Source organism: Alosa pseudoharengus, unplaced genomic scaffold (genome assembly GCF_046254945.1).
Source record: "Alosa pseudoharengus isolate Yale_2024_CS ecotype anadromous, Long Island Sound unplaced genomic scaffold, YU_APseudo_1.1 YU_APseudo_1.1_scf_11, whole genome shotgun sequence".
Taxonomy (NCBI): domain Eukaryota; kingdom Metazoa; phylum Chordata; class Actinopteri; order Clupeiformes; family Clupeidae; genus Alosa; species Alosa pseudoharengus.
Genome location: NW_027468576.1, coordinates 23,150,353 through 23,177,283, shown reverse-complemented (window position 1 = coordinate 23,177,283; position 26,931 = coordinate 23,150,353). Strand labels below are relative to the sequence as shown.

Genomic DNA, 26,931 nt, shown 5'->3' with positions numbered 1-26,931 from the left:
AAAGCCCTAATCAAGTGTCCCCTGTTCAGGTGTATACTACAATGTTATGTTATCACACCATCATTATTATATACAGCAATTATGTTCTTCCTAGCTAATAGTAACATTATGCACTAAGTAAGCTAAAAATGCAGGAAGACCTAATCAGTGACATGAGACGTGCATTACCCTGTATCACAAACATGTCATGCCAGATGCTATAGGCTATCCTGTCATTGTATAATCTGACAATTAATGCCAAAATATCGCAGGTAATGGTCACAAAAGCTTTTACAATTTTGCATGTCGCTACAGCCCGTCTGTATGCTAATAATCATTGATAGCCTAAAAATTATGAGCTTTCATGATAGTCACGGATGATGGCAGCATAACTAAATGACGCGGAATAACATTAGACTGAATGTCATTAGAAATAATCTACCTTGCTAACCTTTCAAGATAGCATAGCATGTAAGCCATGTCTTATGATGGAAGGTTCACACATAGTGCTTTAATGCAACCTTATAATGAACCTTAGGATCATGGTCGTTTATAGTATAGCCTATATTAATTGCAATAATCACGCTACAATGAATGTGTGTAATCAAAGCCATATTGAACATATTGAAATTGAAATGGAAAGCCTGGCTGTTTCTCAAGTGTAGATAAAGAATGTTCTCCATCTTCATTTCAGAGGCACTGATCAGTTTAGATGTAGCCTACTTGCTCAATCGGATGACGGTGCATGCCACTTCTGATGCTCTCGTCTTCATTATCACACCCCCCCCCCTTTTTTTTTTTTGCTGATGGTGCAGGGCAGAGCAGAAGGTTGGAGCGACAGATTGCCCCTCCACCCCACTTCCTGTGGCATCTTGGTGCTGGAGGCCAGTCGGTCTCACAAGCCTCCCCGCCACCGGGCCATAAAATGCTAATGTGTTCCACTCTGATTGCGACAGAGCAAGATGAAGCAGAGACCACTAATTGAAAGCTGTGTAATGTGTGTGTGTGTGTGTGTGTGTGTGTGTGTGTGTGTGTGTGTGTGTGTGTGTGTGTGTGTGTGTGTGTGTGTGTGTGTGTGTGTGTGTGTTAGTGTGTCTGTGTGTGTGTGTGTCTATCTGCAACAACCATTGGGGAGGAGACAAAACAATAGGGCAGTTTGAAGGAACCAAGGCAACGCTACCAATAGGCCAAAACAAAACACAGAGAGAGAAATAAACTCAGCATCAACCCCATAACAATCACTCCAAAGTTATTGTGATGTATGAAAGTTACCTGCCTACAGTGACTATGCTCCTCACTAACCAACAGGCTTACTAGCTAGTCCTGAAGATGTGGCTGCAGCAGTAACCAAACCTGATAAGCAGGTTTTGATTGAGAAGAAACTGATCAAAAGTAGGTCTTTACAATCAGTCTGCTTAATAGTCACCGAATAGCACTGTGTCATTAACACTCAAACTCATACACACACCCCCACAAACACCTCTTCCAAATGATGTAATCACACAGACAATAGGGAGTATAGATTATCTGTTGCTGTGGAAACTGAAGCTGAACAGGAACAGAATCACACATACAGAAAAGACACACGCACACACACACACAAAGTGAGAGAAAGAGAGAGTGAGAGAGAGACAGACAGACAGACAGAAAGAGAAACCGAGAGAGAAACATTAACCCTCACAAAGACTTCCATCTCTGCTCTTATACTAGACCGTAGCATAGCCCCTCTCCTCAGGGGACACAGAATAAGCTTGTTTGCGTTAATGTTCACAGAGGCTGTAATGTGATATCAGCCTAGATCAGAGAGGCAGGTGCACACTGGGCCTAATAGGTAACACTGTTTCCATGAAACCTAGTTAAGATCTCCAGCTAGGAGTGTATCTACAACACACACATGATTATCTCTTACTGTGTGTGTGTGTGTGTGTGTGTGTGTGTGTGTGTGTGTGTGTGTGTGTGTCATCTGTCACAGAAGCAGACATGGTAGATGCTTTCTAAACTTTCAGTGGATGAAAATCACCCCATGCTCTAATATGAGAGAGATCAAATAACATGAATTTAAGAAATATTACTCATATAGGTTACTTATATAATCAGGTTACTTCTGTGGTGTAGCAAAACAACAAGTGGAGCGATTAGTGAGCTTTAAATTCAGATTCTTTGCCCAGTGTGTAGAGAGGACTGTGAATGTCCCCCCACTGCGGCCCTAAATATGGAGAGGGAAATAGGTTACGCGCAGGTGCTAAAATTACTTCTGTGAGCACATGTGTGCTGGGGGAGGACATCTGCGACTATATTTATTTGTGTGAACTACTCTGAGTGTATGTTTGTGTGTGGGTGGGGTGGGCAGGGGTGTGTGTGTGAGTCAGGGTGCATGTATTGTATATATGTTTATGTGGGTCAGGTGATTGACGATGTATGTGTGTATACGTTCATGGATAGGTGAGCAACAGCATGTGTAATGTGTCAGCAGGACTGTGTGTATGAGCGTCCATGTATGTGTGTGTGTGTGTGTGTGTGTGTGTGTGTGTGAGTGGCAATGCGTACGTGTGCGCAAAGTTGTCAAACTGGGATTGAGGTGTCATGTTCAGGCTGTGCCAGGGGTAGAGCAGCTGGGATTGGAGTGCTCTTAACACCCCCACCCTCCTTTCTTAACCCCCCACCCCCACCAAGGGAAAAAATCCCGATCCTTCCTTAGTATGTCCAAAGACCCCATCCCCCGTGCCTTCTCCTACTAATCAGTGTGTGTCTAGAGTAGGATGGGGGGCAGCTGGCAGCCTGCCCCATTATTACAACCGCCCCCCCCCCCCAACCTTTCACACACACACACACTCAAACACACTCACTCCACCCCACCCCACCCTTAATGCAGTCGGCCCAATCCCAGGCAGTGATTCCTCGGTACCGTCCAGGGCTCCCACACCTGCCCCCCGTGCTGATGGGACTGTCCCATATGGGACACAGGAGACAGGGTGGGGGTGTGGGTACGAGTGTCTGTTTACAGGACTAACAGCTGAAGAGAATGGACCAGGAAAGGAGAAGAGGAGTACCCCCGTGGGACACAGATGATGTGTGAGATATCACTGAATGGAGAGATGTTTTGCAGTAAGACATGAAGATGAATGCGTGATGCGATATAGGACACTCACACTATAGGCCTTTTCACACTGCCAAAATCGCCGCGATTTAATGTACCAGAATCGCGGAACGACTGTCCCTTTCACATAGACCGAGGCGGAACGTCGGGACAAATGAGTGCTTGATGCCGCACTGGTATCTCTTCTCATATTAAGTCATCAATGTGTTGCCACTGGAGGAAATTCAAATGTTGAATGGAAAAGCACTCCTCAAGAAACCAATTGCTGTACAGCACCAGATGAAAAGTAGATTGAGTTCATGATTATTCCTGGTGGCATCCTGGTTCATCACAGATAATTTACACACACATAATACACAGTATTCAGTGATTTAAACAAAATTCATTAACATGATATATGAACTCTACAAATACCCAAGCACAATTAGAATATTTCTCTTGCAATACCCAGAAATGATGGCCTTCAATCATCCTCTGTCATGGGGACGTATACAATGGCTGAGATACTCACCCAATGAAAAAGAAAGGATAAAAGGTTAAAAAGGGCCCTGTAAAACTGCTTAAAATGTTCAGTTGTTGGGCACACCCTTAGAGCTTTGGCTACATTTAACCACTGAAGATTTGGGTACCTCTCCACTGAAATGCTCGTTTGTCTGAGGTCAGTCAGTAGCACGTGTGTGGGTGGGGTGGATTGTCTGTAGTTGTATGTGTGTAGTTGCTTATGTCTCTGCCGGTCAAAAATGACTCGAAGACAATCTTTGTACACTGGTGGTATAGCTTTTATCAAAATATGAACAAAAGCAGTCTTTTACTTTTTCTAGGGATAGGCTACACTAATAATAATAATAATAATAATAATAATAATAATAATGTATTTGCATAACATTTTTCAAGCACAGAGCACAATGTGAGAAATGTTCACTAAATTTCAAGTTGAACAGATCATTTTGGGAGGTTTATATGTTGTTAAACATTGTGGACGAACAATTCTGACTCGTAGATGTATTTACAAATGTGTATCCATACATTTGAATTTAAAAGCAGCAACACAAATTTTATGTTTTATCTTATCTAATTTTATGGATTGACATAATAAATCCCTGTGGAAGTTTATGAGGTGTCAATGAATGACTAACATCATTTGACTTTATTTACAGACCACCACTGTTCTCCCTGAATCCAATCAAAATAGGCCTTAAAAACAAAAAAGACATGCCACAGAAATCTCTCTCACACATGCACACATAAACTACACTGGACATATAGTCTACGGAATAAACCATGATATCTTATTTGGTTGTGTAATAAATTGTAGAGAAAAAGACAAATTTAAACAGCTGTAAAACGTGCTCTTTTAAATCCGAATTGCACTTTGGGCTTGCATATGCATGAAGAATAAATCTCTTTGACATGCAGCTGCATTTTAATATGCTATTTTTAGAAGCACGCGTCACTGCTTATTGTGACGCGTCGGCACAAGCTGGACAGAAGTCTCCAATGTAGTGCTACAACGCCATATGGTCACAAATAGATGGTTATGGTTATGGTTATGGTTATGGTTATGGATTTAGCAGACGCCTTTGTCCAAAGCGACATATAAATACAAAACAACATAATAATATTTAAAAATGAACAGGGAACAGATTAAAATCTAGGTCAAATATAGTAAGGAGAATAGTTGTAGTACACAATAATATCAATTCAATCAATAGCCTAATAAAAAAAGCAATGTAAAAAAGGGGAAAGGCAATAATAAAACAATAATGTCAATTCAATCAATAATATAAAAACAATAACATGCTAAGACTACATTAAGGAGAATATCAATAATAAACAATAATGTCAAATTAATTAACAGCCCAATTAAAATAAAACAACATTATATAAACCATAACACATAAGCGCTTAAACAACTAAGTATATGTTGAATAGGAATGTCTTTAGACCCCTCTTAAACGACCCAAAACTACCACAGGAACGGAGAGCACTGGGCAGTTCATTCCACCAACATGGAACCACTGAAGAAAAGAGTCTGGAATTAGACCCAGTTTTTATGACTGGTCGACACAACATACGCTCACCAGAAGACCGCAGTGGGCGGTTGGGGATGTAAGGCTTGATTAATAGAAATAGATACCTAAAAGTGAATATGGAATAAGCCATGCTATCTGTCCTGCCAACGCCTCAACCAAAAATTGAGGCAACTGATAGCCTATTGATATTAAACACTTTGGATTAATGAATTACATCAGATAAATTATTTATTTAAACTAATTATTTAGTGCCTATTACAATGATAGGCACTGAACTAGAATAGTGACAAATACACCCGGGCATGAATGAGTTAATTACCGGCTTATTACGAGTTTCTAGTTAGGCTATCCTACAAGTAATTCATTATTTCAGCCAACGCGGAACTACAGAGGGGGGTAGGCTACTTTTTTGTGTGATGCAAGTGTCCTGTGCTGGCTCCAGAAATCCACCCGTGAATCCTGCGGCGGTACAAATGTGCAGCCAAAATATTTCTGTTCAATATTCAAAAATCCTGACGCTGTACCGCACCTTCTGAATAATTAATGAAATGACGTAACCAATGCAGTGTCAGCTGTAGCCCAAACTGGAGGAGAGGCGGGGCCAGAATAAATCATGATGCAGTCGTGACGTCCATTCAGGGGTTTTAATCCTTTGCCGCAGCATATCAGCAGGTAATGAGGAGGGGGACGTTTGGTCGGTCGGAACGAATTTACGACGATACGACCAAATTAAACCGGATGGTGGACAAAAATCATTAACACTTTAAACGTAGGAATACACAGGTCGAGGCTACTACAAGGAAAAACGACCGACTCGACCTTGGCCCCTCCTCTTTCGTTATAGGAAGCTGAGCTGTATTATCTAACACTACTGTATATAGCCTTTTCTTATTGTTCTAATTGAAAAGACGCAACTTTTTTATTTTAATCAAATAAATGGGGGATTACGGATTTGGCTTGCTTCAGACAGTAAGTATAAACAACAACAGCATTACACTCTTGGGCGGAGGCGCTTTCAGATCCTACTCGACCCCCTCTCCGGTGTCCACCGGCCAGCTCTCCCCCAACTCGACTCCTGTTTCTGGCAACACCGTCCCCGGCGTGTCCTCTCTATTCCTGTCAGCTGCTGCGCATCAGCAAAACATGCAGGATGGGCCTGTGGGGGTGACAACCTCGCAGCAACCACCTTTAATCGAACAAACCAACGACAACAGCAGCAAACACGAGCATCTGCAATCTAACAGCAGCAACAACAACCACAGCAACCAACTGGGCTTTAACACACAGGACTACAACGCCTTTTGTCAGAACCAACAGCAGTTCGACGATTTTAAAGTAACTGTAGGTCAAGAACAGTTCTGTCCGACGCAGTCGATCTGTGACCTTCAGCACGACCGGAAAATACATCAGCAGTTAAGTCAGCAGGCTGAGTTCGGCTGCTCGGAGCCACCCCCACCCCTAAGAGAATTTAGTCACCTGCCTCAGAAGCAGCCTTACACCACCGCCGGCCCGAACGAATCCGATCCAAACACGGACTCGAGCCACGATCAAATTCGCAGTTTATCGGTGGAGAAGGCAGAAGCCGATGTGGTTGCTGCCGCGTCGCAATCGCCCACTTCCGTGAATCCAAACAAGGTAAATATCCAAATGGACTCCCCTAACTCCCATCACATAAACAACGGCAATGGCACCGGTACCGGCAATAACATACTGCCCGGAGGTATCGGAGCCGGCTACTCCAACCTCCCACATCAAGATATGCAGAATGCGGGAGGTGGCTCGGCTTCGCCGTCTCTCCCCGGTTTCGGAACTCCCTGGTCCGTTCAGACGAGCTCCCCACCACCACCTATCTCCAACTCAGCCAACCCCAGCCACGCAAACGCGATGAACCCGATACCAAACGCAGAACACGAGAACAATTTCTACCCGGGGATTCCCTCCTCCATCAACCCGGCCTTCTTCCAGAGCTTTTCGTCGGTGTCTACTAATCCTTGCGCCGGGATTAACGTGCAGGGCTTCAGCAGCCCTTTCTCGCCCCAGATCAACATCCCCCAGCAGCAGCCTCAGAGCCGCCGGTCCCCGGTCAGTCCCCAGATGCACCCGCAACAGGGAGCCTTTCTGCAGCAGAGGAACAATTACAACCATCACCAGGTGAGGCTACAGTTTAAATTCAACCGCAGTGTTTTGCTGTGCGATATCAACCCTTAACCTGGCATCTTTAATCGCATTACAAAATACCAGTTGCATCTCTTGGACAATGGGCGTAACAATGTATTATCTTACACTGTCACATTGATTATAACCTGCTTATTACAAATATACCTTTATGTTCACGGTGGAATTTGATGAGTGAACAATTTAATGTATCCACTGCCAAGATAATAGAGCATAGACAATGCACCATTCCTCCCCTGCCACGCTCAAACCCCAAGCCATTGTCAGTCCTATGTGATGAATACAAATGCGGCCTTGTCTGTGCGAAACAGCGCACTCCAGAGTAGCATTAGACAATCGACTGCTATGCGCTAGTTTCTCTAGCTTGCATTCCCCATTTATATCGCCATTCCATATTGCAAATGCAGCGTTGCACCACTGAGCTGATACGTAGACAGCATTTTATTCATTTATGTATCAACATGAGAGCAGAGCTCTGCCACTGCGAGCAGTCGTGACATTGTAAGAGACACTCACGTGACATTCCAGAGATAACATGGCCTCAAGGACGCCTGTGTGTGTGAGAGAGTGAGTGTGCTTGTGTGTGAGACAGATCGATAGACTGATAGATAGATAGAGAGAATAAACGCGTCGTAAACGATATAAAGAAGTATATTAGTGCAATGTCTTTTTTTGAATCTGTTTTGACGCGCACACGAGATAACTCTACTCATAGGAATGACATGAGTAAAAGGAGATACAAACTTCGCCACATGAAAAACGGGTCACTTCACTGTATTCGTTTTGGTTTATTGAAGAACTGGTTGGACGTTCCATGACCTCTTTCCATGTGGCATTTGGGGTTCACAGGGTAGAGGCATCAAAAGGTGGAGGAGAGACGGGGAGGGAGGAAGAGATTCAGTCACATGACAATGTCAGGGAGTGGTCCTTTGTGTATAGACATGTAGACATATTGAGACATCACAGGCCCAGTTACAAAATCACTCTTAAGTGAAGTTATAGGCCTAGTAGAGTGTTGAGGATGACCATAGCTGCTTAGGTCAGTAGGCTATCTCAAGTCTTGAAGTACCTGAGTGGTGTGTGTGTGAGAGAGAGAGATGAGTCTTGATTTTTTTTCTATCTCTGTTTAACATAAACTGTAAGGAATATGAAATAGCCAGTTAATAACAACTTTCATTTTACATGTATAAATCTCTCTCTCTCTCTCTATGTGTGTGTGAGTGTGGGTTGGACTAAACTCAGCAAATCTAGGCACTTCTGCAATCTTGTCTTCAGTCTAGACGTTGTCAGATGGAAATAGACGGTATTGAATGACAAACACGGCCTAACTTAGAGACCTTTTGTGTCCTAAATCACAGAAACAGCCAGTTGTAAATGGCATTGCTACAAAATACATTTATTTTGTCCCAATGCAGGCTAGGGTTCTTTAGGCAGTAGGCATCAATGGTAACTATGATCTCAAGTGAAGTCATACATTATTAGTTTACATATTTGCATAATATATGTCATCTTTACCATATTTACTCATGAATGGCAACGTGAATCAGACACATATGTATGTTTTAGAATACATCAAGGGTGTGTGCAGGTCGGGCCAGGGCGTGTGGTGCATTGCGCATCGCGAGGCGACCCGTGTGTGCACGTATGAGCGAGTGGGAGAGTGCTTTGCTGGAGTCCGAGTGCACAGGACACACTGTATTAGACCTAAAGCCCTAAAGCCTCTTAGCCCTGTCGTCACTGCAGGGCCGGGTATGCAAGGCCACTGTTGCTGGAGAAAATTTGTTGTGGGAGCGATTAGGACAGTGGAGCACAGCGCACCCAGCCAGCTGCACACGCATATATGCCAAAACAAATGCAAAATAGAAATAGACTCACATTATACATTATATAATTGTGTCTAGGACGTGCACGGACAAAGAGTGTGTGTTTAATGAGTGATTCTGCACATGGATGTTTTTTGTCTTTCTCTCTCTCTCTCTCTCTCTCTCTCTCTCTCTCTCTCTCTCTCTCTCTCTCTCTGTATCTGTCTCTCTGCCTTTCTCCCCCAAGCAGACATAGATGATTATGCATGTACACAGGCACATGCACACACACGCACGCACACACACACACACACACACACACACACACATACACACACACACACACACACACACACTTACAATTGTCTCAAAATGATACCTTCAGTGTAATTAAATGGTCCCCTTTGCCTTCCTGCAGCCCATGATGAAGCAGTCTCCCTGGGGGGGCAGTCACCAGGGTAGCGGCTGGACCTCTGGAGGGATGTCCTGGGGAAGGGACCACCGTCGCGTAGGCATGGGGGTCCCTGGCTCCATGAGCCAGGTGTCCCCCATGAAGAAGCCCTTCTCCAGCAATGTCATCGCCCCTCCCAAGTTCCCCCGCACGGGCGGTTCCCTGGGGCCCAAGTCCTGGATTGAGGAGAACGTTTTCCGCACAGATAACAACAGCAATACCCTGTTGCCACTGCAGGTATGGTGTATGTTTCTGTGTGTGTGTGTGTGTGTGTGTGTGTGTGTGTGTACATGGATAGCCAGATGCGTTTGTGGACCATAGTCTTGTGCCTGTATGGGTTCGTTTTAATGCTCACAGGTGAGTGCAGTATTTCAGAAGCTTGCTCATGTGCTCTGTGGCAAGAATGTCTCACTTCCCCTAATGCCTCCTGATCTCAGTCATATGCAAACGGTATACGCAAGAGTATCAACCAAAAATCCTTCATATGGATTCTATACCTTTTACACATGGCCATATAGGGAGGGGTTTGGTGAGAAAATCATCTTGTCCAATCAGGGATGACGATTTTCTCTGGAAATGAAGCACAGCATCTTCCCACAAGGCCCAATCAGTCACAAAGGGTGACTACCTATCTGTGTTAAGGTCATGTGATGCATCATCTGAACAGGCCAGGTCCCAGTCAAGACAAACACTATCACAAGATGTCCGCAGTGACAGAGTTGAATTGATTAAACCTGAAAGATAGGCGGATGGCTCACCATTATTCACACTGATATCCAAAACAGGTGGATGTGTGTATGGTAGTCTTCTATTTTGTTTTAAAGACGCAGTCTGTGCAGTGCATTCCTGTCTGCAGTGGCTTCCGTGCTTGTCATATTTTCTTGAGAGAAACATTAAATGTAAACAGAAAGGCCATATGGCCGTGGATGTTAGATGCAGTGCTGTGTGTGTGTGTGTGTGTGTGTGTGTGTGTGTACGTGTTTGTTGGAAGGAGGTTGGACAGCCTTTCACTCTAAGTGGAAAAATGCTGGACTCAAAGGATTACAGAATAATTTCCTGAATTATAAGCTGGAGCTCGATCCAGGGAGCAAGAGAGGAATTGAAAGGGATTGAGAGTGAGTGAGAGAGAGAGAGAGAGAGAGAGGGTGAGGGGTGAAGGACTTTGAGCCTGGTTTCAACATATGGGTTTCGGAGCCAAAAAAAAGCAAAAAGGGAAGGCAACAAAATATCAGACATCAAAAGGAGGGGTAAGGACATAGTAGAAACATGCAAAAACACCTCTAAGGATGTCTCAGCCAAGCCCAGTAAACCCAGAGAATGGGGGCCATTTGCATCTCAATCAAGCACTGCCACATTCATTTATTGTCAACAATGGCAAAGGTGTTGGCTGGTAGGAGTGAGTTGGGTGTTGGAGACGTTACTCAATTCAAGTCTGCCGTTACCACCTCATTGGTGTCGCTACCTTGAAAACAGGGTGACGGTTGATGCCTTCACCAGGGGTTTCGAGCTGTGCCCTGTCCAATATTGTGGAAGAAACATTATGGCATATGCATCTTTGGAAACCTTTTGGCCTAAATGTAGTGGGGCTTCCGTTGGAGTTGTTAGTCATATCCACATAGGGGCACAGCGTCCTCACTTGTCCCTTTAAAGGGTACTTACTGCCTGGTGGAGCCCAGCATACCTCTCCAGAACTTGGGCTGGACAAACATGCTGGTTTTCCCTGACGTGATGTTTTCAGTAGCTGGCCCTCGTCACTCTCTCCCTCCCTCCTTATCCCTCTCTCTCTGTCTTCCTCTCTCTCTCTCTTAAGTGCTCTCCCTCTCTCTGTCATTCCTTCTCCCTTTCCAGGAAGCTGGCGCGGCACGGCGGTATTGTTCATTTCCATAAACAGTGTCCCACTCGGAATTCCTAGCATTCCACGCATGTCTCTTCTCCTCTCCTTTCCTGTCCTTTCCGTGTTTCCTTCCTGCCTCGCGGTGCTGTCGGAACACACGCTGCTGCTGGGGCCCACGTTCCAGCTCCAAATCCACTCCGTCATCAGCTCTGGAGAATAGGGAGAAAGTGAAAGACAAGAGGAAAGGTGGCCTAAAGAGTCCAGAGCTGTTTACTTAACATCACTCAGTTGCACTCAGGGCTGGCTGGGACTTGGAAAGGGACGGGACTCCATGTTGACCAGACACGCGACCTGCTCGCTCATGCTCCCAGCCCCAGGTTTACATTTTCGGGACCGGCTTTATTTTTGGCCCTCCTGGAGCGGTCGCTATTGCTATCTTTAGCCAGCCCCTCCGACACCTTGAAAGCGGTGCAGCGGGTTAAGCTCTCGTAGCGTGAGGCAGAGCGCACAGTCGCACACGGCCCGAACCCGTCACCCGTCCCCACCGCTCCCCCTCCCCCCACCCCCTGCCTCTGGCCCCAGGAGTGACAGCACGGATGGCTAAGCTCCTCTTTAAACAGCAGCGCCCAGGCTAAAGCAGACAGGCTCACCGGGCGGAGCACATGGCACTGACAGATTGAGCTCCTCGGCTGTCCGGCGCATGACGCAGGAGCGGGCAGGGCGAAAGGCTCGCCACGGGAGATGCCGCTCACCAAATCTGTCAGCCTCCGATTTTTAGAAGAGAGGGAGAGAGAGAGAGAGAGAGGGAGAGAGAGAGAGAGAGAGAGAGTCCAATGGTGACATCTGTGTGTGCTGATTCATTCCAACAAGGCTTTTCAATGGCGAGGCTGATGAATGACCACAGATGCAAGCTCTGATCACAGTTTAAGGCACCATTCTTTCTCTAAAGCTTTCAACTAATACATCAAAAATGACAACAAGTGACAAATGTCTTCCTAGTTATAAATGAAATGTTACATTTGTAAGACTTGGTGAAATGTGGGATATTAATCTCTGTTATCATGCTCTTTCAGATAAGTATTCATTGTTGTCTCTCTCTTTGGGTTTTGTGATACAAACCTGTGTGTCGCTGGTCCCCTTTGTCTCGTTTAATTGGTGTTTTTGTCCCTTGGATGCCCCTAAAGCCGGGCTGGGCTAATAACAGGCTTGGAGAGAAGGACTCTGCTTGGGTTTGAAGTAATCTGGTATTATCCCAGAGACTATTTCCCAGGCCTTCTGCTGCTGTTTCAGACTTTGAGAGTGGCCATTCACGCCCAGTTTCTGGATGAGAACCAGCACAATGACTGACACGTGTTTAGTTTCACTTTTCTAATACTTTGCTCTGGTCCAGAGCAATCAGATGTTTGAGGCTAAGGCCAGCATTGTGGATTGGGCCTGGGTTTTGGATTAGAGGTTAGAGGATTGGACAACCTGTGGGGTTTCGTAGGTTTTATGTCCTGTGGTGTGTGTTCGAAAGTATTAAGCGTGGCATATTGTGGGTTTATATATTACATACAGGAGTTAAAGGAACATTCCAACCCCCCCCCCCCCCCCACCCCATAGCAAACCAAACCTAGGTACCTTTGGAATCTTTTACTGCCATGCTGCAATGCAGTACTGGGATGCCCCCCTTGTCTAAATATCGCACGCCAGGGTGAAATGCTGCCCCCCACCCCTTAGCCACTGTCCTGCCATATAACAATGGTGAGGTCATCGGCTCTCATCCCAGTTCTCCCCTAAGAATGCGGCTCCTGGTTTCTGGCTGGGTTCCCTGGAGGGCTGCGGCGAACCTCTGCGGGCCAGTGGGGGGAATCTGTTGTGGAGGTGGCGCGCGGCGCAGGCACACGCTATTGTGGCCGAGGTGAACAAACACGGAAAGAATTTTCATCCGCATACGCACAGCATGCACGCACGCACACCACACACGCGCGCGCACACACACACACACACGCGCCTGCCCGCACGCCCCACCAGCAAATAGTAATCCTGTAATACTCCTGCTCCTGAAAACAGTTGTTTTTTGTTTGTGTGTGTGTTTGTGTGTGTGTGAGAGAGAGAGAGACAGAGAGAGAGAAAGAGGGACAGTAAAAGTGGCAACTATAAGGTGTGTGCATTAGTTTTGAACCTGTTAATAAAATCTCTGAAGCCAATTTGCATAGTCTGCTTGACTTGTTATAGCCTCCTATCTAACTTCTCTCTGTGTGTGTGTCTGTCCTTTAGGATCGCCCCAGAATGTATGACAGTCTAAATATGCACTCCCTGGAAAGCTCCCTGATTGACATCATGAGGGCTGAACAGGACCCCCTGAAGGGTGAGTTTCACATCAGTCGTCCACCTGCCATTCTGTGTTGGGGGAGGGGAGGTCTTATAAGCAAGCTACACCAAGCACATAACTGAAGTGTTCAGTTCGCGGAATGTAAAAATAGTTTTAGGAGACTTGTGTAGTTTTTTAGAATGAACGCAATGCCTGGTCTGATGGTCCCGTCTGGTGTAGCCAGTTGCATTGATTAGGAAGGAAGCTAATTGTTGCAGCAGATGGTCCCCGAACGGAATGCTTCAGTTACATGCCTGGTGTAGCCTCCCTGTTAAAGACGGCCAGCCTTCGGAAACAGGGCTGTTGTCTTCACATGTGTGGATGTTAATAGAAAGAACAAATATTTTCCACTCATCGCCTCCACTACCACTGTGCCACTGATCTCACAGACACCTTTTTTGCAGACAAGGGACAATACAAAATAAATGCAGGAGGAATATGCCCTGCGTACAGTAAATTCATATTCTACATTAATATGCTCCTATAGAGAGACCATATTAAGATCAAACTAACAGCGGTCTCCTACAGTCTTCTAAATTGGAAATGTGCTGGTTGAAACATGCCAGTGAGAATGTAGGGATTTCATAACGCTTGCAGCAGCTTAGTATCTGACTCCAAATCCCATTAGGCAGGCTCTCAAAGTGCTGAGAATAACAGAAAAATTCTTTGCCATCCCCAATGCTTACAATAGCACAGTATGGCTTCAGTTGGCATTCATTTCTTTTCAAGTTAGCTCTTTTAAGACGGTTCATGGCTTTTAACGGTGAGGTTCAATGAGCTCAGTTTACACTGTATGTATGCTGCATAGTGTGATTGTACAGTGAAGTTTATACAGTAGTAGAATAAACTCTCTCTTTGTGTGTTTGTGCATGCATGTGTGTGTGTGTGTGTGTACGCATGTGCGCTTCGCTCTGCTCACAAGTTTGCACACAGTTTGAACAGTTTAAATGAAATGTGTTCTGTGTTCTGTGTGTGTGTGTGTGTGTGTGTGTGTGTGTGTGTGTGTGTGTGTGTGTGTGTGTGTGTGTGTGTGTGTGTGTGTGTGTGTGTGTGTGTGTGTGTGTGTGCATATCCTGGTGCAGAGACCAGGGATCCATACATCCTGCTCTGCTGTATTCTGCTGGGCTCTGGCCGTGGCCTTGCAGAATACAGTAGAACAGGAACACAGAGCAGCATTCACAGCTCAGAGAGAGAGAGAGAGAAAGAGAGAGAGAGAGCAATCCATTATGTATTAATTATAGAGAAAGACTGTATGTGTGTGTATGGAGGTGTGAGTGTGAGTGATGTAGAGAGAGCAATCTTCAGTGCATAAAGACTCAGCGAGAGAGAGAGAGAGAGAGAGACTAAATTTAGAGCAGGGTTCACTCAAATATACTGTGTGTGACAGCAAAGCGGGGGCAGGGTGAGGCAAGAGCCATTTCAACCACCACACAGCTGAAATAGCTAGGTGAGCCATGTAGTGCTAGTTTCAGCACACACCTAAAGAACACCACAAGTTGAAATAGCTGGGTGAGCTTCATTAAGCTTTGAGCCATGTAGTTCTAGCTTCAACACACCTAAAGACCACCACAAGCTGAAAGAGCTAGATGAGCTTCATTAAGCTTCAAGCCAAGTAGCAATATCTTCAACTAGCAGGGTGTCAGTGTGCCAATGTTACGGTTCACCCAGGAGCTCTGTCTGTACCAATCTAAATTAATCAGGAAAAACACTGACTGAGCATTGAGCTGATGCATACAATATGTGTAAATGTTGGGAACAAGCCCAGACTAGATAGCCTACGTATATTGGCAGTGGAATAGACAGGCGTGGCACTGGAATCTGCTGACAGATAATGTGAGATGTGCTGAGCTGATAGAGTTTAAGAAATGGGATGTAAACAACTCTTAGGGAGGGTATAATGGGTGCTAAATCATTGTAAATGCCTTCTAATATTTGGTCACTGGACACACACACACACACACACACACACACACACACAGAAGATTGTTGAGGTCATCTCTGATGTTATGTGCCTGAAAGCAAAAAATAAAGCTACAATATGCATGACCTGCCAATCGCTGGTGCAAGAAGAAAACACTCCTCTTTCCTATTCCTCTCTCTGCCTCAGCCATCCAACCACAGGCACCCACACATTTAACGGACATCTTGGAAGTCCAATCCATGACTTTGAGCGTCCCTGAGCTTCTTATTGGTTTAAGGCAAAGGCTTGATGAGAAAATTCTGAAGGAAACATTTGTGCAGCGCTGTCCCGTCTGTTCAATGAGCCTGACATACAAAAGCACTTGAGGTGTTCTGTAACCATACAGTTTTGAGAACCATCAAAAATCACACAAGATATCTCTAAGTTATTGTGTGAAAGAACTGACTTTTTTGTTTGTCTCCTCATGTCCTCATTATGTGGTATATCACAACTCAAACATTAGAAATGACATGTGGCATGTTCCACAGAGGGCTTTGGAAAAAGGCAAAACATAATGTTCACATAGTGTAATGTCCGCTGTTCTTATAGCTTAGCATAGACATTTAGCAATGCTACAATGGACCTGATAATGAAAATGATTTGTGTAAGCTGCAGTACATCCAAGCGGCACAGATTGCTGAATACAACATGAAGACGAAGTCGTGTTAGAAGAGGACCTTGTCTATAGGCTATGTATAAGGCTCTTGGCATACATGCCCATGAAGTCAGCAAGGGGATTTTTATGAGGGCTATGGTGCCAGAAGTGGGATGGAAAACACATCTGGCGTCTCATGTGATGGCCAATACTCAGACAGGTGACTCAGACGGCGATGTCTGCCCCAGCCCATCCAGCTCGTTGGGGCACATGGGCCGGGCGGCTTGTTTTGTATTCCGTCAGCACAGGAGATGGCTTTGTGCGTCGTCTGCAGCCTGAAAACAGAGGAGCCGTTGTCGGCGGTGTTCTTTGCCCTGGTTTTTTGGGGGCCTGGAACGAGTCACATGACCACAGAGCGAGCTGCCTCTCTCTCTCTCTCTCTCTCTCTCTCTCTCTCTCTCTCTGCTGGGCCCATGGTGGCACCCCCTGGAGGTCTTGTCTTGTTGTCCATCTGTCCCATACTTGTCTCTCATCCTGCTCTCTGTCTGTCTGTCTTTCTCCCTGTCTGTGTGTCTGTCTCTCTGGTGTCCAGGCCGTGTGGGATGCCCTCACCCCGGGGCAGATGGCCTGCTCATGCTCAATGGTAATTATGTTCCTTCTTCTCATTGCTGTAGTGACTAATGATTCAGGCGTGGCCTCCCCTCCTCTTCATCTTTGCGTGTTTTCTCTGCATCAATCTGCATGCAATCTGACATGGGTCTGCACTGTGTGTGTGTGTGTGTGTGTGTGTGTGTGTGTGTGTGTGTGTGTACATCTGTATATGTTAAGGCTTCTTCATGCTGGAGATTATAGCTTTGCGTTAACTACAGGCTAGGGGATGGGGTTTAATCTGAATCTGACATGAACTGGATGTCAAGCGAAGTCATTTTATTCATATAGAACCGTTTTAAACAACCTGTGGTTGACCACAGTAAAAGTGCTTTACACAGTAAAGGAAAGAGAAAAGAAAATGTTAATGGATCAAAATCCTTTCATCAAGGTCTAAGAGGAATTATTTTAAACAAATGAATAGAGAAATATTAGTCTGTAGACAGGGAGAGTAACCAGGCCAGCCACGTTGCCAGTGCTGTAACTGAGGAGAAGGTTGGTAGACATGTTCAACACAATTGGACCAAGGTGATGAACTAAGACTTTTAGGTCTCTGTGATGAAGTTCTGTATCTGACATATTGTCAGAAGACTGACAATTGATACAATCTTGCTGTTGATTTAGCTGGACTGAACTGGTCTAGTGCTTTGCCAAGCTATTTGGTGCTTTACTGTCTACTTGGTTTCCCCTTTTACCTTGCTTGGATGTGCTTTCTCAGAACTGGCATTTGTACACTGTTGTTTTGTTGAACAGGTGGCTACACATTCAGTTGTTCATTACTGAAATAGGACTGTCTGAACTCTGAGTCCTTAAAGATGACCTCTACCACCAGGGCATACATGAGTTCACATCCTGCATAATGGTTTCATTATGAGCTCATATCATATTATATCATCAGCCCATGACTTAATTTAATAAGTTGTAAAGTGTTGGCCTGTCATCACTGTCAGTGTTGTATGCCATGGCCAAAGTCTAAATCCTTGAGCCATCACACTCTCAGTCTCTGAGTTTGCAATGGCAAGCACAGTTTGGTCATTGACATTTCCATGCAATCCTTTATGTGTGATTCTGTCTGTTTGTTTGCTGTGTTTATTTTGAAGGGAAGATGGGTGTCACGTGTCTTGTATTTACACACACACACACACACACACACACACACACACACACACACACACACACACACACACATATCTATATCAGAAGGAATGCTGAGTACACTTAAATAATGTGAGTGTGAAACGGCTGTGAAGTGATTTCCTTCCTTCTGTGTAACTTTTATAAAAAAGTGAACGCTCAGTCTTTCCCTGAGGAGAAGCGAACTAGTTCAGCTTGTGGGTCATGTCGTGCTATAGGGTCACAAAAACAAGCTGGGGTTGTTTGGCTCAGCTGGAGGGGGGTGGGGAGGGGGTGTTCAAACGCATTGTCACATGATCCAGGGCACTAGTCCCTTTGCCTGGAAGTTACTTATCACATGGGACGTTCAGTGATGTAGATCACATGATCATCTGGAACGCCTGATGAGCATGTGATAAATGTGGGGTGGATGTGATACAACTTTATCCTCAAGGATCAGAAACTCATCAGGTTACTCATAATGTCATATGTAAGACTTCCCATGAATAGATGACAAGCCAAGGGAATCTACTCCTTGCTTGGTCAAAGAGAAACTGATGTTTGGTATTACATTTAGTGCATTCTATAGTATACTATATTGTGTGTCAAGAGTTGGAAATGAAGATGGAAAATAACATAGCAGACGGTCAACTTTGAATGTGGTTGGCCTTATGACCCACTGTAAAAAAAAAGGAAAAGTATTAAAAATGTCAGTCATATTTTTACCAGGGGAGACCTCACACCCACCTAGTCTCCTTTGGTAAACTGACCGTGTCCCTACAAGAGTAGAGCCTTAAATGAACATGAAGCCTAAGAGCTCATAAAACCTCCGCCCCATCCATCAGCACAGTTCTCTATCTCGTTTCCACTCTCTTCTCTGCTAAAACTCTACTCTGCTTTGTTTACATGCAGCACGGAGCTATGGGAGACGACGAGGTAACGCCCCGCTCACTGTGATGTGCTGTGTGTGTCCGCATGGCTCACAATATGCGTGTCCTACATACATTCACGCGCAGACACAACATGCTCATCATATAACCGCCTCCGTCATTAACTCTTCTTTCAAGTAACCAACGCCTCCACCGGCCCGTATACGGTGAAAGGCAGCTTTGTTAGTGGTCACTACCTGCAGCCACACTCCCACGTGCCTAACACTCCGATAGGGACTAAGATTCTGCTTTATTGTGTAATTCTGATTAATGACCAGTCCGATCACATGTTGATTATAGAAAAAGGCCAAAACATGTTGGGATGTGGTGGGTTTCTCAACTCTTTCTCATTACTTTTAATATTCTTCATAGGATGGCAAAAGCTATTTATTCATGAGTGAATATTTATTAGTCAGTATCTATTGTATTTCTGCTGTATAACAGCAGAATTTAATTTGCATTTACTTCAGTGTACCACTCCAAGGTAGCTCTTTCTTTCTAGAAGAAGATTATTTCAATACAGGACGTTAGTTCCCTTGATTGTATCACAATGTTTCCCAGGGAAATGGGTTGAATTAATTGTAAGCGTACCATTCTCATCAATCTATCAGCGTGTACTTCCCCTTGGAGTGGCCCTGCTGTAATGCACACCGTTCCACACCAAGCCATCCAATCAGCTTTCCCTCTCATAGTCACTGAGAGTAGTGTGTCTTTACATGTCCACGTATGGAAGTACAGGTTAGATTGGACACGCACTCGACAGCAAACTGATTCGGTAGTATTACAAGCCATTTGGTAACGGGTGGTGATGATTCACATCACCATCAAATTTCACTAGAAGTTAACCCAGTTTGACTTGTTTGCTTGATGGGCGTGTTCAATTTAAGAACATGGCTGCCACCCACACTGCTGGTTTGCTGAAGAGGGTCTGGTCTCTGATTTTGCACTCCTTGGGGTTTCCCAACAATCCGGTCTGACGCATCTTCTCCCAACAGGGCGCTCCTCCCTGTTTCCGATCGACGATGTTCTCCTTGACGATGGCCATGGCAACCAGGGCGTCCCTGGAGTTCTTGGCTCTCCTAACTGCTACGCTCACCAAAATGGGGAGCGTATTGAGCGCTTCTCTCGCAAGGTGTTTGTGGGAGGCCTACCTCCAGACATTGATGAAGGTCAGTACAGTGACTGGAGAACAAAATGTGTGCACAGGTTCTCAAGCTATGTATCTCATATAGGTGATACTATTGTGTTGATAATGATGGTGCTTTCTGTTATTTATAAATGTAAGAATTAAATGTTGAGCAACATTGTGGTTAAGGATTTCAGTAATGTAAACTCTGTAAATAGAACTTCTGAAGATACATTTCGTAAGACATGAAGGCTTAAGGGTCATCACACACACTCACACACCATTTTTTTCTTCTTCTTTTCCTCATAGATGAGATCACCTCCAGTTTCCGCCGCTTTGGCCATCTGGTGGTGGATTGGCCTCACAAGGCCGAGAGCAAATCCTACTTCCCCCCTAAAGGTAACATCAACGGCCAGCTGACCAGTCCAGACTCAGCCATGGATTTTTCCATATTACCTATATGCCAAGCTAGTTTTAAACTATTTGTTTTGTGCAGAACAGAGGGTCTTGATATTTTTCGGTAAAGGATGCTATATTTAGTGGGCTTCATTACTGCATACTGGTTGCCTTAGTTACAGGCTTGAACTGATTCAGTGCCTTGTCTAGCTGATAAGAGGAAATTGTGTGTGTGTGTGTTGTCTAGGTTACGCCTTTCTGCTGTTCCAAGAGGAGAGCTCTGTTCAGGCTCTGATCGAGGCCTGCTTGGAGGAGGATGGCAAGCTCTACCTGTGTGTTTCCAGTCCCACCATCAAGGACAAGCCAGTGAGTTTAGCAGCCAGCTTGTCAAAGCCAATTTATCCAGCACCAAAGCCTCTTGTACAAGCCTCACGGATGCCAGCCAACAAAATGTTCCAACTCACAGAATCAATTAGAGTGAAGTCGAAGCCAGACTTTAATGTGATGCTTCAGACAATGTTCATTTAATTTTGATAATACACTATAAATATTTTTTTTCTGAATGTCTTTTCTATCCCTTAGGTCCAGATTCGTCCGTGGAATCTGAGTGACAGTGACTTTGTGATGGACGGCTCTCAGCCCCTTGACCCACGCAAGACCATCTTTGTGGGTGGGGTCCCTCGCCCCCTTCGTGCAGGTCAGCGCGCTTCACCGCTCACTAAAATCTCCACTCATTCCGGTCCATTTCTCAACCACTCTCTCTCTTGCCATCATTGCCCCGATTAACCCTCTGTTGTGGTGCTTTCCTCTCTACAGTGGAGCTGGCTATGATCATGGATCGTTTGTACGGTGGCGTCTGCTATGCTGGCATCGATACTGACCCAGAACTCAAGTACCCTAAGGGGGCGGGCCGAGTGGCCTTCTCCAATCAGCAGAGCTACATCGCTGCCATCAGCGCGCGATTCGTTCAGCTGCAGCATGGAGATATTGACAAACGGGTATGGAGCTTCTTCATCTAACTAGTAGAGGCTTATTGGTGGAATATGTGTTTTTTATTTTGGAAATACAATTATACCAGACCAAAGCTATCATAGTGAAGATACTAATAAGTAGTAGTGAGATCATATTTCCTTATTGACTCTTCATGTCAGGTCTGTATTATTTCATTCAATGTTTTAAGCCTTGATCAATTTAAAGAATTGCAATAAAAAGGCTGAAACATACAATCAAGACACACCACTTAGAAAATAGTCTAATAATTATGTTTAGAAACATATATATATAACAAAAACTGCACATTGTACTTTTGAAGAATTATGCTTCAGCTGTGAATGTCAGCATGAACAGTCAGCAATGGAACAGCAGTACAATCAGCAAGTGAGAGACTGAATCTGGAAATAAAATTATACCAGCAAGTGAGATACTGAATCTTAGACAAATAGAGGTGAGTGAGGGCTAACTGAGATAAGTCAGGGAAAGACACATTCTCAGGCTTGTGGTGTTTTTGTTATTTAAAGGGGTAGAAACACGTATGACTGTAATGTTATAATAGCAGCTGTCTCCATGGTGAGTAGCAAGCTTGTTTGAACTGAATTAGTCCAGAGGCCACACTGTCTAGGACTGGGCCTGTTTTGTCTTCCAGAACACCACGTCTCAAGGCATTCAACTTCATCACGCAGTCTAGTTTTATCACTTCACCTGCTTGGAAATCATTGACAATTTCTAATCACTTTTAATTATTACCATCACAAAGAGGGCTATCTTCATAGACTGAGCTTTTAAGTAACTACCTATATTCCAATCCACTTCACTGCACCGGATTCAATATGATTTCTTTCCAATTAGATAAGGACTTGCATGTAGAGTGGTGAGACCTTTAAAAGTCATGTGCACTCTCTGACATACTGTCACAATGATTATATGTTGTTTTGCCATACTTAATAATTCCTATTATACATAAGTATAACAATAAGTCTTTGCACATATTTAATCTTTCTATTCAGCTGGTGGCACTGCCTGAACCAGTGGAAAACAGCCATTAGTGTGACCCTGACTGCTTTCTCACCTGTATGTGTGTACATCTCTGCCCCCTGCAGGTAGAGGTGAAGCCCTACGTCCTGGACGACCAGCTGTGTGACGAGTGCCAGGGGGCGCGCTGCGGGGGCAAGTTTGCACCCTTTTTCTGCGCCAACGTCACCTGCCTGCAGTACTACTGTGAGTTCTGCTGGGCTAACATCCACTCGCGCGCCGGCCGCGAGTTTCACAAGCCCCTAGTCAAGGAGGGAGCGGACCGCCCGCGCCAGATCCACTTCCGCTGGAACTGAGCGTCATCAAGAGAACAACAGAGAGAGAGAGAGAGAGAGTGGAGAGATGACGACACAGCACGAGGCAGGAAAAGTGCACTGTTCTGTCCCCTCACCCCTAAGCTATCAGTATAGAGTATGTAACAGTATACATTATAAGCAAATATAAATATATATGAAAATATATCTATATAAAATATAAATATGTATCTTTTGTAGCAGCCAAAACACTACAAGCCTCAGTTTTTCACCAAACCACCCGCCATCTCAGGCTTTGATGACTTTTTTGTGGTACTTTCATGTTTTTTAAAAAAAGGAGATTAACAGAAGAGAGATTGATTTTTTGTAGTTTTTTCAAATTATTTTTATATGTGAGATTTAAAGTAGATACGAGAATGTTTTTGCATGGGGAGGGGGCAGCCTGTCCGTCTGTCTGTCTGCCTGTCTGTCTGCTGCTAGACCCCCCCCCCCCCAGCTGGTGGGCAAAGTGCGCACTTGTCTCTGGAAAAAACCCTCGATTATTTAAATCTCTGACGCCTGCCCCAGGTCATTAACCAAAGGTAGCAACTAAGATAGGGAGCATGAAACAAACATTTCTGCCACAAATGAAGTGAAAGAAAGTGAAAGGAAAAAACAAACAAACAAAATGAAAAAGGCTATCTCCTGATGTTTCAACGTGCTTCTTATACTTACAAATGAATAATTCTAGAAGACGACATGATTATATTTGCTCTCGATTTAGACCTGCAAAAAAGATAATACCTCAAAGTAACTAATCTGGTTTGTAGTTAGCTCTATCTACCATTGTTAATCACACAAGCTGTGTAAGAAGCTTTGCTGCTATATATAATATATGAACAGATGTATAGTTGTTATATTAAATGCCATCTACTAGAAAGGAATCATTAAAAATTAAAATGCAGTCCACACTCTCACTCAGATATGGCAACACATGTTGCTCATGAAGACTAGAATGTGAAATCTTAAGTGCATGTTTGTGTATACGGCATTTGCAATGCATGTAGAATAGAGGTTACTGACAACATATAGAGAAAGAAAACAAGTAACAAAACTCATATTACAGAAAAAAGCTGAACACTATATGTAGCATGAACAAAATAAACTATCAATGACCTTGGTGTCAAATGTTAATTAAGTTGAGAAGTTATTACAAAAATAAACATGCATGCATTGATGTGATGATTGGTTTACATGATTATTCTATCAGAAACATTCGTTTTAGACTAGTACGTCTGGCCATCTTTGTGTATTCGGTGATTTGTGAGGATTTCGACACAAAAAGATGTAAAAAAAACTGAGTGGTGTTTGTGGTTAGTGTACATGCCGTCTGTGTAACGTGTGGCTGTAGTTAGTGTGGATTGAGGTTTTCGTTAAGTTTCAACGTAGATAAAGAGGAATATTAGGACAACATTTTGCCTTGACCCTACTTATTGTTACCTCCCTATACTCATACGCTCACCAGTGTTTCTCGATGTAGCATAGACCATAGCTGACAAAAGGCTAATAGCCAGATTTTAAAGAATTATCCAGTGTAAAATGGGTAGGCATTTTACATGAACACATTAGGTAGCCAATACAGGATTCAATACACACAGGCAGTTGGTCAGAAGACAACACTTGTGTTTTTAGACAGAGCATACTACTCCTGTAGAGTTAGTTATGTTGTCCATTGATGCAATATGTAGGCACGTTTAAAAGGAGCTATAGAAGTCCTTTCTCAAATCAGAGTAAAAAAAAAGTGGATATCACTTAATAGTGTCATTGGGGAATTATCACTTGAGAGAATTTTTTTTTATTTATTTTCCTTTCCTCTTCATTCAAATTCAGTTATGATCATGGAAAAAGAGCAAAGATATTGCAAAATTTGTGCCGTTATGATTTATCCCCTGCCTGTGATCCTGTGCGGTTATAACACTTAATTAATTTACTCCTAGGGACAATCTCTAATAGCCGCGGATGCCAGCTCTACTGCTGGCTGTCTGGTACTGTACTGTATATTTGTGTGTGTTGATCTTATTTTATTTTCTGTGTCGTGTGCTTCTGTGTTTGTTTGTCTGTGAGCACCACGCCCAAGTGTTGCTGTCTTTTTGGTGTTTGTGATTCAAGCTTTTAAGTGTCTCTACTGTTACTACTTCAAGATGAGATTGTAAGGTTTATTTATTGAGTTGTGTTTTTTAAAAAATAGAGTATTTATTTGTCAATATGATACACATTTTGCATTTGCCCCCTCGACCTCTCTAATCACTTTTGATAATATATATAGTGCACTACATGTTCTGAATTTCCTACTCTTTGATTACAGTCTTTTGTTGCTCTTACCATTACGGTTATCAACAAGCTGGCTAACCCTGAAGTTCTGAAAAATGAAAAGCTGTCCGTTTTATTTACCTGTATGTCATCATTTTATAAATGATTTCACTTCCCTTGGACATCTACCTATTTTTTAACCAGATGATTTTAATATTCCTTATTTTTTCATAAGTTATTTAATATTTTTTGCAAGTGGGCTTAGGTTTTCTATGTGAATGCAGAGCAGTAATCTGTGTGTTCTAACGGAGGTCAGGGAGAATTTTGGGTAGTGCTTCCTTGCAGGCATTGCTTGCTCTGCCTGGTCAAATCAAAATGGAGGATGAATCATGCATATGAGATTTGCTGAGCTATGCCTAAAAGATGAATTTAAATATGAAGGAACCTTTCACCTTAAGTGTCATGGTTCTTGTGACTGTCGACACTCCCAACAAAGCTATGTTAGAACTGGGTTTAAATGGTTGAAAGAGTGACACTAGAAAAAGCATCGGCACTAGCCACACCACTTTCCCCTGACACTGGCCTCTTTGTGTTGTGAGTACCGTGTCCGGTTTTCTGTGTTGAACACTGTTGCTTTGTACGCTTGTGTGTGTATGTGTGTATGCGTATGTGTATACGTGTGTGGTTATTTTTGTTTTTGTAAAAATCATATTTATTTCACTATTTTTGTAGACGAATAACTATTTGATTTGGATTGTATTTTTCTATTTCAATAGACTTATTTTACACATTTTATTTCCCCTAATATTTATAGTTCTGTCCAGAAGCAGGATTCTGTTTATGACGAAAAAGAAACAGAGACAGTTTCAACACCCATGCAATTATGTATATATTGATATATTAATATATAAACTCTTGTAATGTATTAATATGATTAATATATGAAAACATCACATTTTGTTTGAAGGAAATACACATTGAGGGTTCTATTATGTTCATGGAAGACACTTGAGATTTCCCCCCGTTGCATCGAGACTCTCGTAGCCTCTCCTCATTGATGCTCCGAAACTTGAATATAACACATTTTGAAAGGCTGACTAACCTCGAATCTGTGTTGTGACGTGCAATACTGTTTCTAATGTTTGTATAAAAAAAGTAAGAATAACAGTGTAAACCTTTTTAATGCAGATTTATTTTTTTCATTGCATATTTTGCAAATTTCTGATTCACAGTGTCATTTTTTACTGTCAGAAAATAAACCCCCTTTTTTTCATTGCAACTATTTTTAAATCCAGATATCTTTGTACTGATGTAAATGATTGTAGTTATTTTGGATAGTGTTTTGCTAACAAAAGGAGAGACTTTTTCATGCATATTTCTATTTCTTTTCATTTTGGTTTGGATTCTTTTTTATTTCATTTAAATAGACTAGTAGCAAAATACTTGGAATAATTTTTCATATTATGTGTCATTAATATTGTTTTTTATTTTTATGTGGAATATATATAAATATATAATTTTATGATGCTAATTGCTAAAATATTATTTTACGTTGAATTATTTTTAAAGCAAAATCTTTGTAATATTGTCAAAGTTACTAGTTTCTAAAATCAGAGTTTGTGTAGATTCACACAAGTGGTTCAGATTGTAATTATTACTGAATGGTTCTTTGATATGCAAATGAATATCGTGGATTTTTATTTTGGTTTGTTTTGTATTTAAATGGGGTGTTGATTACAATCTTTCATTTCCTGAATAAAGACCCATTATGTTCGGACACAGTTTGCGTTCTGTCGTGGTTGATTATCTCATAGTTAGTGAGCTCAGGTTAATCGACTTAATAGGTCTTGACACAAATTATTTTATCAC

At 43.3% G+C, this 26,931-nt stretch overlaps 1 protein-coding gene across 3 annotated transcripts; it reads left to right on the top strand.

Moving 5' to 3' along the window:
• The first annotated feature begins 5,795 nt into the window (after positions 1–5,795).
• cpeb2 (cytoplasmic polyadenylation element binding protein 2) lies at positions 5,796–26,841 on the top strand. 3 transcript variants are annotated; one of them, XM_076278468.1, is made up of 11 exons: positions 5,796–7,260; positions 9,505–9,774; positions 13,631–13,721; positions 16,872–16,922; positions 18,953–18,976; positions 19,965–20,138; positions 20,405–20,494; positions 20,739–20,857; positions 21,074–21,188; positions 21,308–21,489; positions 22,588–26,841. In XM_076278468.1, exons 1-11 carry the CDS (start codon positions 6,046–6,048, stop codon positions 22,813–22,815), a joined length of 2,559 nt encoding a protein of 852 aa, XP_076134583.1. In that variant the 5' UTR covers positions 5,796–6,045; the 3' UTR covers positions 22,816–26,841. The 3 variants fall into 3 exon arrangements, with proteins under 3 accessions (XP_076134583.1, XP_076134584.1, XP_076134585.1); XM_076278469.1 differs by lacking the exon at positions 18,953–18,976; XM_076278470.1 differs by lacking the exons at positions 16,872–16,922; positions 18,953–18,976.
• Positions 26,842–26,931: the final 90 nt, after the last annotated feature.

Bases quoted from the DNA above. Each gene is read 5' to 3' on its own strand.
- cpeb2 (XM_076278468.1), top strand. From the start codon at position 6,046: ATGGGGGATTACGGATTTGGCTTGCTTCAGACAGTAAGTATAAACAAC. The intron at 13,722-16,871 runs GTGAGTTTCACA...TCTGGTGTCCAG, and splicing joins TGAACAGGACCCCCTGAAGG to GCCGTGTGGGATGCCCTCAC. The intron at 21,490-22,587 runs GTATGGAGCTTC...TGCCCCCTGCAG, and splicing joins ATGGAGATATTGACAAACGG to GTAGAGGTGAAGCCCTACGT.